Source organism: Symphalangus syndactylus, chromosome 6 (genome assembly GCF_028878055.3).
Source record: "Symphalangus syndactylus isolate Jambi chromosome 6, NHGRI_mSymSyn1-v2.1_pri, whole genome shotgun sequence".
Classification (NCBI taxonomy): domain Eukaryota; kingdom Metazoa; phylum Chordata; class Mammalia; order Primates; family Hylobatidae; genus Symphalangus; species Symphalangus syndactylus.
Genome location: NC_072428.2, coordinates 85,680,836 through 85,693,082, shown reverse-complemented (window position 1 = coordinate 85,693,082; position 12,247 = coordinate 85,680,836). Strand labels below are relative to the sequence as shown.

At 36.6% G+C, this 12,247-nt stretch overlaps 2 protein-coding genes across 6 annotated transcripts in view; one reads left to right on the top strand and one right to left on the bottom strand.

The window, feature by feature from the left end:
• The window catches only part of SEMA3A (semaphorin 3A), a 530,580-nt gene that overhangs the window by 280,349 nt on the left and 237,984 nt on the right, over window positions 1-12,247 (bottom strand). Inside the window, exon 1 of one of the 5 annotated variants that reach the window (XM_055283379.2) lies at window positions 8,873-8,902. The exons of the other annotated variants lie outside the window; for them this stretch is intronic. The gene's annotated coding sequence lies outside the window, so the exon portion shown is untranslated. Of the gene's footprint in view, window positions 1-8,872; window positions 8,903-12,247 lie in introns of those variants that run through there. 5 annotated transcript variants of the gene reach the window in all.
• Window positions 10,357-10,921, top strand: LOC129484804 (large ribosomal subunit protein eL21-like). Its single transcript, XM_055283381.2, has one exon. The coding sequence runs from the start codon at window positions 10,380-10,382 to the stop codon at window positions 10,857-10,859; it is 480 nt and encodes a 159-aa protein (XP_055139356.1). The 5' UTR covers window positions 10,357-10,379; the 3' UTR covers window positions 10,860-10,921.

Genomic DNA, 12,247 nt, shown 5'->3' with positions numbered 1-12,247 from the left:
GCTTTTAGTATTTTAGTCATGAAGTCTTTGCCCATGCCTATGACCTGAATGGTATTGCCTAGGTTTTCTTCTAGGGTTTTTATGGTTTCAGGTCTTACGTTTAAGTCTTTAATCCATCTTGAGTTAATTTTTGTATAAGGTGTAAGGTAGGCGTTCATTTTCAGTTTTCTGCATATGGCTAGCCAGTTTTCCCAAAAGCATTTATTAAATAGGGAATCTTTTCTCCATTACTTGTTTTTGTCAGGTTTATCAAAGATCAGGTGGTTGTAGATGTGTGGCATTATTTCTGAGGCCTCTCTCCTGTTCCATTGGTCTATATATCTGTTTTGGTACCAATACCATGCTGTTTTGGTACCAATACCATGCTGTTTTGGTTACTGTGGCCTTGTAGTATAGTTTCAAGTCAGGTAGCATGATGCCTCCAGCTTTGTTCTTTTTGCTTAGGATTGTCTTGGCTATACGGGCTCTTTTTTGGTTTCGGATGAAATTTAAAGTAGTTTTTTTCTAATTCTGTTAAGAAAGTCAATGGTAGCTTGATAGGGATAGTATTGAATCTATACATGTGTTTGGGCAGTATGGCCGTTTTCACGATATTGGTTCTTTCTGTCTATGAGCATGGAATGTTTTTCCATTTGTTTGTGTCCTCTCTTATTTCCTTGAGCAGAGGTTTGTAATTCTCCTTGAAAAGGTCCTTCACATCCCTTGTGAGTTATATTCCTGGTATTTAATTATCTTTGTAGCAATTGTGAATGGGAGTTCACTCATGATTTGGCTCTTTGTCTATTATTGGTATAGGAATGCTTGTGATTTTTGCACACTGACTTTGTATCCTGAGACTTTGCTGAAGTTGCTTATTTGCTTAAGGTGATTTTGGGCTGGACGATGGGGTTTTCTAAATATACAATTATGTCATCTGCAAACAGAGACAATTTGACTTCTTCTCTTTCTACTTGAATATCCCTTGAATACCCTATGTTTCTTTCTCTTGCCTGATTGCCCTGGCCAGAACTTCCAATACTATGTTGAATAGGAGTGGTAAGAGAGGGAATCCTTGTCTTGGGCTGATATTCAAAGGGAATGCTTCCAGCTTTTGCCCATTCAGAATGATATGGGCTATGGGTTTGTCATAAATAGCTCTTATTATTTTGAGATATGTTCTATCAATACCTAGTTTATTGAGAGTTTTTAGCCTGAAGGGGTGTTGAATTTTATTCAAGGCCTTTTCTGCATCTATTGAGATAATTGTGTGGTTTTTGTCATTGGTTCTGTTTATGTGATGGATTATGTTTATTGATTGGATTATGTTTATTGATTTGTGTATGTTGAAGCAGGCTTGCATCCCAGGGATGAAGCCAACTTGATCGTGGTGAATAAGCTTTTTGATGTGCTGCTGGATTCGGTTAGTATTTTATTGAAGATTTTCATATCGATGTTCATCAGGGATATTGGCCTGAAATTTTCTTTTTTTGTTGTGTCTCTGCCAGGTTTTGGTATCAGGATGATGCTGGCCTCATAAAATGAGTTAAGGAGGAGTCCCTCTTTTTCTATTGTTTGGAATAGTTTCACAATGAATGGTACCAGCTACACTTTGTACCTCTGGTAGAATTCGGCTGTGAATCTGTCTGGTCCTGGGACTTTTTGTTCGTAGGCTATTAATTACTGCCTGTTTCAGAACTTGTTATTGGTCCATTCAAGTATTTGACTTCTTCCTGGTTTAGTCGTGGGTGGGTGTATTTGTCCAGGAATTTATCCATTTCTTCTAGACTTTCTAGTTTATTTGCGTAGAGGTGTTTATAGTATTCTTTGATGATAGTTTGTATTTCTGTGGGATCAGTGGTGATCTCCCCTTTATCATTTTTTATTGTGTCTATTTGATCCTTCTCTCTTTTCTTCTTTATTAGTCTGTCTAGTGGTCTACCTATTTTGTTAATCTTTGCAGAAAACCAGCTCCTGGATTCACTGATTTTTTTTGTGAAGGGTTTTTCGTGTCTCTATCTCCTTCAGTTCTGCTCTGATTGTAGTTACTTCTTGTCTTCTGCTAGCTTTTGAATTTGTTTGCTCTTGCTTCTCTAGTTCTTTTAATTGTGATGTTAGGCTTTCGGTTTTAGATCTTTCCTGCTTTCTCCTGTGGGCATTTAGTGTTATAAATTTCCCTCTAAACACTGCTTTAGCTGTGTCCCAGAGATTCCGGCACTTTGTGTCTTTGTTGTCATTGGTTTCAAAGAACTTATTTATTTCTGTCTTAATTTCTTTATTTACCCAGTAGCCACTCAGGAGCAGGTTGCTCAGTTTCCACGTAGTTGTGTGGTTTTGAGTGAGTTTCTTAATCTTGAGTTCTAATTTGTTTACACTGTGGTCTGAGAGACTGTTACGATTTCCGTTCTTTTGCATTTGCTGAGGAGTGTTTTACTTCCAATAATGTAGTCAATTTTAGAATAAATGTGATGTGGTGCTGAGAAGAATGTATATTTTGTTGATTTGGGGTGGAGAGTTCTGTAGCTGTCTATAGGTCCCCTTGGTCCAGAGCTGAGTTCAAGTCCTGAATATCCTTGTTAATTTTCTGTCTCATTGACCTAATATTGACAGTAGGGTGTTAAAGTCTCCCACTATTATTGTGTGGGAGACTAAGTCTCCTTGTAGGTCTCTAAGAACTTGCTTTATGAGTCTGGGTGCTCCTGTATTGGGTGCATATATGTTTGGGATAGTTAGGTCTTCTTGTTGCATTGATCCCTTTACCACTATGTAATGCCCGTCTTTGTCTTTTTTGTTCTTTGTTGGTTTAAAGTCTGTTTTATCAGACTAGGATTGCAACCCCTGCAGTTTTTGCTTTCCATTTTCTTGGTAAATATTCCTCCATCCCTTTATTTTGAGTCTATGTGTGTCTTTGCACACGAGATGAGTTTCTTAAATACAGCACACAGAAACGACTTAACTCTTTATCCAATTTCCAGTCTGTGTCTTTTAATTGGGGCATTTAGCATGTTTACATTTAAGGTTAATATTATGTGTGAATTTAATCTTGTCGTCATTATGCTAGCTGGTTATTTTGCCCATTAGTTGATGCAGTTCCTTCATAGCCTCAATAGTCTTTACAATTTTGTGTTTTTTTAGTGGCTGGTACTGGTTTTTCTTTTCCATATTTAGTGCTTCCTTCAGGAGCTCTTGTAAGGCAGGCCTGGTGGTGATTTTCTTCTCTCAGCATTTGCTAGTCTGTAAAGGATTGTATTTCTCCTTTGTTTATGAAGCTTAGTTTGGCTAGATATGAAATTCCGGGTTGAAAATTCTTTGCTTTAAGAATGTTGAATATTGGCCCTCACTTGCTTCTGGATCCTAGGGTTTCTGCAGAGAGATCCACTGTTAGTCTGATGGGCTTCCCTTTATGGGTAACCCGACCTTTCTCTCTGGCTGCCGTTACCATTTTTTCCTTCATTTCATCCTTGGTGAATCTGATGATTACGTGTCTGGAGGTTGCTCTTCTCGAGGAATATCTTTGTGGTGTTCGCTATATTTCTTGAATTTGAATGTTGGCCTGTATTGCTAGGTTAGGGAAGTTCTCCTGGATAATATCCTTAAGAGTGTTTTCCAACTTGGTTCCATTCTCCCCATCAGTTTCAGGTACACCAATCAAATACAGGTTTGATCTTTTCACATAATCCCATATTTCTTGGAGGCTTTGTTCGTTCCTTTTCATTCTTTTTTCTCTAGTCTTGTCTTCACACTTTACTTCATTAAGTTGATATTCAATCTCTGAGATCCTTTCTTCCACTTGATCGATTTGGCTATTGATACTTGTGTATGCTTCATGAAGTTCTTGTGCTGTGTTTTTGGGCTCCATCAGGTCATTTATGTTCTTCTCTAAACTGGTTATTCTAGTTAGCAATTCCTCTAACCGTTTTTCAAGTTTCTTAGCTTCCTTGGATTGGGTTAGAACATGCTTCTTTAGCTCGGAGGAGTTTGTTATTACCCACCTTCTGTTTGTTAGTTTTCCTTCTAACAGTCAGGCCCCTCTGCTGCAGGTCTGCTAGAGTTTGCTGGAAGTCCTCCAGACCCTGTTTGCCTGGGTAGCACCAGTGGAGGCTGCAGAACAGCAAAGATTGCTGCTTGTTCCTTCCTCTGGAAGCTTTGTCCCAGAAGGACACCCACAAGATGCCAGCCGGAGCTCTACCATGCGAGGTGTCTGTCGATCCCTGCTGGGAGGTATCTCTCAGTCAGGAGCCATGGGGGTCAGGGATCCACTTGAGGAGGCAGTCCGTCCCTTAGCAGAGCTCAAGCACTGTGCTGGGAGATCCGCTGCTTTCTTCAGAGCCGGCAGGCAGGAACGTTTGAGTCAGCTACAGATGTGCCCACAGCCGCCCCTTCCCCCAGGTACTCTGTCCCAGGGAGATGGGAGTTTTATCTGTAAGCCCCTGACTGGGGCTGCTGCCTTTCTTTCAGAAATGCCCTTCCCGGGGAGGAGGAATCTAGAGAGGCAGTCTGGCTACAGTGGGCTTTGTGGCAGAGCGGTGGGCTCCGCCTAGTCTGAACTTCCTGGTGGCTTTGTTTACACTCAGTTGGAAATGCAGAAATCATCCGCCTTCTGCGTTGGTCTTGCTGGGAGCTGCTGATGGGAGCTGTTTCTATTAGGCCATCTTGCCCAGGAATACAATTTCATTGTTTTAAGTCACTAAATTTGTAGTAATTTGTTACAGCAGCACCAGAAAATTAAAATAAGGACTTTCCAAGCATAAAACCAGTGGAAAAATGGTTTAAAAATGCACTTGACAACATAGAATCTTAAACTTACGTATGTCAAAAATAAAATGAAATATAAACTGTTCATATGGTTTTGCTAAAAACATTAAAAAGGTTTAATAATTTCAATATATAAAAAATGAGTAACACCCCCACATTAAAATAAGGCAGAGGTTATATATAGTGACACAATCTCTGAAATAAGAAATTCAAGAGATAAAATATACATGTATATTATATATCCAAAATGAAAAGCAATCATATAAATGCAAATGAACTAATAATTGCTACTAACTTGTCAAAATTCTCAAACTCTCTTTTTTTTTTTCAGTATAGATGAGGGTATAAAATTTAAATACTAGCATCCTCTTCTCATGGGAGGACAAACTATATCATCCTAGAAAATAGCTTGGTATGTATACATGTACAATGAACTATAAGTGTGTGCTTTTGGCTCTGTAATTTAATTTTTAAAAATTAGTCTTAAGGGAGTCATCAGAATGATTTATACAAGGTTATTTTTCACAGAGCTATTTATAGTAGAAAATGACTGAAATAAAAGCAGAGCTTAACAATATGAGAATACATTTATAATTATTGCAAAATGATACAATGTAATACAAAGGGATGACATGATTATAAATCATGGTTTTTAAGTGTCATTAATGACATCAAAAATGTTTTTAGTGGTGAAATCTAAAAGCCTAAGAAAAAAGTAAAATATCAGATTGATATTTGATATCAGTATATAAAAATTTGTGGCAGTAAAACAAACCAAGAAGAATATGAGAAGGTACATTAAAAAAGCAAGCACAGAAAGACTTATCCAATTTTTATAATAGCTAATTCTGCATGGCAGTTATGTAGGTGAATTAGTTTTCTTATTTTTAATCTCTAGTGGTTTTATCATGAAGTTTTATTAGCTTTACAATTTTTTAAAATATAACTACTTCAACTTCACAGAATATGTATAGCACACATCCATGTATTCAGCATCAAGATTAACATATTGTCATATTTGGTTCTAGTCTATCATATTTTCTAGTTTTTAGAAAAATTGAAAAAATAACAATATAAAAAGTAGGCTCCCTCTCTGTCTGTTTCTAGTTAACAGTTATCATAAAGTTGGTATGGATAACATATGTAATTGGGAAAAATGATATTAAAATTTTAAAGAAAATAAAACCTTTGGTTAAGAAGGGTTAAGCCAATAAAGAGTAACACAACTTCCCAATATTTACAGCAAAACATTTTGACTGGCCAGGTAGACAAAGGAAGAAGAAGAAAAGGAAATTATCTGCAAGATGTAGAATAAATAGCTGTTTCTGCTTCTAAAATTCATTTAATAAACTCAATGATCCACTGGAGAGTGCATAAACCATAGTAACTCCCCTTACCCCAGTGACCACCCACCGCCTGGTAGCTGTTGGTAGTTGTCCAGAAGAGAGTACAAGAGTATTGCTGCCCTGAAAGTATGAGTCTTAGAAGAACTTAAAAAACTACAGACAGTGATGACTCAGTGTTTAGAAGGTAAAATATGTGATAAGTTTAAATTATTTCTTCAAGGTCCTTTAAGCATGATTTACCTTCTGGATTACATCTGCATGATTTGACTACCTAGGCTCTTTTATAGTTTATATTTTATGTTTATATTTTCAGCATGAATAATTCTGCTTTGTGTTGGGCAGTATAAAGAAGTCATTCCCTTGTCACCATCCAATAAATAAATGCATACATAAACAAGTAATCATTCATACGATCTACCTTTGTTGCTTCAGTATAAAAACTGGCATATGTGGTCTCCTTTCCAGTAAATGACAAACATAATGAATGCTTAAAAAATATATTTAAAGATAGTTTTCCCACATTGATATTGTCCCTCAATTCTCTGCTTTCTCTTCAAATAACTTTTATCTTGTCCTTTAAAATGGCTGTTAATAATTTATTCGAGGGAAAATTATTGAAATGGATTTTTTTTAAGGTACTTCAAATTCTTGACCATGCCACTCTGACAAATTAAGCACAAGTACTTTCTGCAGCCCTCCTGTGCATGTGCTGTATGCCTGGCATGCAAATACTTCACAGCAAAAGGGAACTGGGAAAAAACCTTTTGCTTGGAGGCTGTGGCATGTGGTCCAGCAAATAATTTCATCATAAACTGAGCATTCACATGTCTTTTTGTGAGAGTCAGCAGATACACATTTATGTTCCTCTACAATATGTGTCTATTCTGCCTAGTGATAAAAACTGCTTTTTTTTAGCTCTATTATCTATGAGTTAAAATATTTTTTTCAGATACATGTTTCAATAAACAGCACGTCAGTGATTGTTTATAGTGTTAAAAGGTTTTCTCTAAGCATATCACCTAAAACAACTCCACTCTTTGATCTCTCTCTCTGTGTTCCTCCCTCCCTCCCTCCCTCTCTCTCTTTTTAAAATTACACAGTGTGTTTTAGGAGGGTCTCTGCCTAGGAGAAACTACAAAAACGTTCCTTAAGACATAATAGCCCAGCGTTCCCACTATGAGGGAGTGTGAGGCTTCAAGGAACAGGAAACGTACTGCTCCTCAGAGACTGCTTCTTCCCTCATGGCATGATCTGGGTCAATGGAAGGCTACATTTGACTAGATGTCTATGAACAAGTTCTAACCTCATGAGGAATGAGAGTCATGGGAGTATCTAGGCTTGGCAAATCATATGCAATATTTCATGCAGTTCAACTTTTCGCTTCCCTGTTTCAGAAGAATAAAGTGCTTCTCTGAACTCTGCTGGATCGCCAGTCCTCTGGCTTCTCAAGTGAGGCATGTTCCTGCCTTAGCTACTGTATCTGGAGATGCCCAGAATCTAAAGTATCTCTTAAAGGGTCATTCTTCAAACCCACCCCTCTACTTGTGTTTACCCACACTGAAACACTTTTAGATTAACTTCAAGTAGATAGTATTTGTTCTGAGAATAGCAATTAAGACCAAGATGGAAAGGAAATTAGTAAGGAGGAGATTCATGCTGGTCACAGTCTCTCTCTGTCTGTCTGTCAGTCTATCTATCTATCTATCTATCTATCTATCTATCTATCTATCATCTATCTATCTACATATATGTAGATACATATATATAGATATATACATATTTAACTTCTTTTTGCCAATATATGCAGGTAAAATAAACACATCTGGCTTTCCTGTTCCCCATGATGATGGGTTAAGATATATTTTTCATATACACAAGTTTCAGTAAATAGTATGTCAACTATTGTTTACAGTGCTAAAAATGTATTCATTAGGAATGCCACCTGTTTTTAAAGAGATAAAACCAAATACTATATGATACTTAAAAGAACCATGATTCCAGGTCTTATGTCATGTAATATGTGGAATTAGCAGTGCATCTGAGTCTGGTTCCAACTCTTAAAACACTAAATATGTCATCTTGGGCAAGTTACATCATCTTCCTGATATTCCTTTCTAAAAAAAAAAAAAAAATTGTCAAGTACCTCTCTGCCTTATACAATTATTTCAGAAGTCAAGTGAGATAAAAAATATGAAAATTATTTACATAAAATAAAATAGGCTGTGCTTGCATAATGCCCTAAGGAAGGGGAAGCAGTTGCATCCTGTTTTTTTTTTTTTTTTTTACTCTGAGACTGGTATTCTTTCTAAGTGACTATGCTCAAACATATGAAATATTATTACCACTTTTCAACAAGCCTGATTTCTTTCTCTCTAATCCAAAATTATAGACTTCCGAAGTCTTCAGACATCATATTGCAAAGAGAAAATCTTATAATCAGTTACTTGCTGGAGATATACAAACTAAACTGGTGTGTGATTTCTTTTGAAAAATTAATGTATAGAAACATATAATTAGGCATAAAACACAATTTCTTATGTATCACTTTATTACTTAGAGATATATAAAAATTTACATTTTGGTTACATTAATAATATTTTTTTTCATCTGTGGTTTAAAACCAAACCAAAAAAAGAAAAAAAAAAGTAACATTTAACTGTTTAATTGCTTCCATTTTGTTTGGGAAACTTAACCTCAATTTAACCTTTGTGGCTACTGTGCAAGTCAAAATCAAATGACTTTGACGATCTCAGTCCCAGAATAATAAACTCACTGGGGGCTTTAAACCTCTTTACCTTTAGCAGGGGGAGCTGAGCAGTCTTCAACTTGTTTGTGTTCATTGATTGATAATGAGCAGTTTCTCTGTCTAAATCTGTGTGGGACCATGTGAGGTCTGCTTTAGCCTGCTGGGAGTTGAGAAGAGGGAGGGGCAATCACAGTGTGTTTAAAAAATTGGTCTAAGGATGACATTTGGGAGGCAAATGTTTTGGCCACAAGCCAGTGTAATTTTTTTTAATGCTAAGACAAGCTTGGCACTTTACATTTTAATTTTAATCTGTTTTCATAATTCAATATAAATTGACACAACACTATTTCTATGTAATGGAAAGTTTCTTCAAGTGGTTACCTCTATCAATAGGTTATTTTTAAAATACAGTTATGGAATTTTATTCTGATTTCATCATTTGCTTAAAAAAATCTATTAGGCCTCAACTCTTACTTGTCAATTATTAAATACCAGTTTCTTACTTTTGTTTTCTATTCAATTTGACAAAGTATGCATATGTCCAGGACGTAGATAATTGCCTCGAGTCAATTTTTTCTTATTAAATGGAGATGAGACAGTAGTGATGAAATTCATAGAGCTTACTCTTACTAAGGGTTTCTCTTATCTTTAAAATTTCAAAGTATAAATGGCTTCAAATATAACCATAGCATTTTTGCCATTTATGTAACAAAAGAAAGGTATGTCAAATTTCAATATATCTATGGTTTAATGACACCATTGATTTCTTTGTTCTATGCGACTGACTAACTTTAATGATATCAACATTCTGGTTCAATATCGTGTTTTCAGGAGCATTGGTTAAAATGAAAAATGTCATTTGTTGATCCAAGGTACTATGTTTTGGAAATGATCAGGAGAGCAGCTGGGCTGGAATTTCTGATTGAGAAATTCCAGCAGGTTAGGAGCCAGGAGAGCTGATTTACCTGATTGTTAGCCAAGAGTGTGCTTCCAAGTGGACAGGAGGACTTGAAGCCGGTACACATGGTCAGAAGAACTAACTTCAGCGTAAGCAGCAAGTTCTCATTTATTCTTAAGTGAGGACATCTATGCTAAAGTGAAGATGGACAGATTGTCTTTGAGCCAGAAGGCTGACTCAAGAAAACTATATTCCTTTATATCTTGAAAGGCTATTCATGGAGTGGGTGTCCCACAGAAACCATGCTACACAGTTAGTGACCGCCCTAGCACTCTTTACATAAAACTTATTATTATGTGACTCATCCAGCCTCACCACATACTGAGCTTCTCCTAAGCAGCAAAAGCAGTTTGTTTTATCCTGAGAGTGACTGGTAGGATTTCCTGGGTCACTGAATCTGTAGAATTCTTACAAAATTTAGAAGCTCTTTTCTGATTAACCTAGAACAAGAGAACCTAGACCTTCTTTTCCTATTCATGTGAGCTACTGATTAGAGAATGAGGATTAATATAATCAAGAATGTGATTCAGAGTTCACAAAATAAGAAAACAATTGCAGCCTTTCGGCCAGAACTGCCATCTTCCAGTAATCCACCAAAATGACAAACACAAAGGGAAAGAGGAGAGGCACCCGATATATGTTCTCTAGGCCTTTTAGAAAACATGGAGTTGTTCCTTTGGCCACGTATATGCGAATCTATAAGAAAGGTGATATTGTAGACATCAAGGGAATGGGTACTGTTCAAAAAGGAATGCCCCACAAGTGTTACCATGGCAAAACTGGAAGAGTCTACGATGTTACCCAGCATGCTGTTGGCATTGTAAACAAACAAGTTAAGGGCAAGATTCTTGCCAAGAGAATTAATGTGCGTATTGAGCACATTAAGCACTCTAAGAGCCGAGATAGCTTCCTGAAACGCGTGAAGAAAAATGATCAGAAAAAGAAAGAAGCCAAAGAGAAAGGTACCTGGGTTCAACTAAAGCACCAGCCTGCTCCACCCAGAGAAGCACACTTTGTGAGAACCAATGGGAAGGAGCATGAGCTGCTGGAACCTATTCCCTGTGAATTCATGGCATAATAGGTGTTAAAAAAAATAAATAAATAAAGGACCTCTGGGCTGAAAAAAAAAAAAGAAAACAATTGCAGAGAACATATACTTACTGAGACTAGATAATTTGGAGGGGGAATTATTCTTATAATATATAAAACCACAAGAATAATATGGCTTTTAAAATGTCTTATAATTCCAAAAAAGTAATTCTACCTGAGGTCAAAATGATGTAAATTTGAATACTCATCTGAATCCAGCAATGGACTCTTCTGAGTAACTGCTAGAGTGGATAGAAAGTACATCCTCCCAGCAATCCTTTTCCCTGAATGTCACTGTTCCCTGCAGAGACTTTGGTAAGCGTTCAGGAGGAGTAAGATCAGTGTTAGACCACTTAATTGTTACCTGGTGGGCATCATTCTATGGTATTGCTGAAGTGTAGCATCACATAATTTAAGAGTCAGCTATGGGGAAATAGGATTGGCAGTCACTTATGAAAGAAGAAAGATGAGAAAACAATTCATAGTCAAATAGAAGAGTACTGACCTCTATATAAAGACAAACCATGCAATAACACAGAAAGAAAGAATTTTTCCAGTTATAGTATTGAGTCTGCTATAGCACACACAACAAAATGGGCTACATGTAACAGAGCCATTGTTGAAAGTAAAGTCTCCTTCATCAGTTATGAACCTGTCATAAAAATTACTGCTTACCTAAGATATTTTCCCAATGCTTGAAAGACATTTATCATTTATTGAAAACCAAATTTCCCCATATATAAATCAGGAAAACAAATTGTTACCTATACAGTAATTCAGGATAACATGAATATTAAGAGCTTCTGCTATATAGTGAAGAATAAAAATATATGGATGATATAAAACATGTTATTTCACTCATCTATTTACAGAAATTGTATCTATAAAATTATCTATTTTAAAATGGGAAGTGTAAATTTTAATAAAGTTTCTAAGAGAACTTGGATCTAAAGGCTTTGTGGATGTATATTTTTGTGCTGAATTTACTTATCTTTATTTTTATTTTATTTTTTTGAGACAGAGTCTCACTCTGTCACCCAGGCTGGAGTGCAGTGGCAAGATATCAGCTCACTGCAACCACCACCTCCTGGGTTCAAGCGATTCTCCTGCCTCAGCCTCCCGAGTAGCTGGGACTACAGGCGTGTGCCACCACACTGGCTAATTTTTGTATTTTTAGTAGAGACAGGGTTTCACCATGTTGGCTAGGCTGGTCTCAAACTCCTGATCTCAAGTGATCCCCCTGCCTCAGCCTCCCAAAGTGCTGAGATTACAAGCATGAGCCACGGAGCCCAATCCTAAAGTTACTTAGAATCACGCTTTCTACAAAGGCCTGGTTAAGAGCTATATAACTTTTTATAACATTAATTAAATCACACA

Excerpts from the sequence above, each read along its gene's own strand:
- LOC129484804 (XM_055283381.2), top strand. The coding sequence starts at position 10,380 with ATGACAAACACAAAGGGAAAGAGGAGAGGCACCCGATATATGTTCTCT.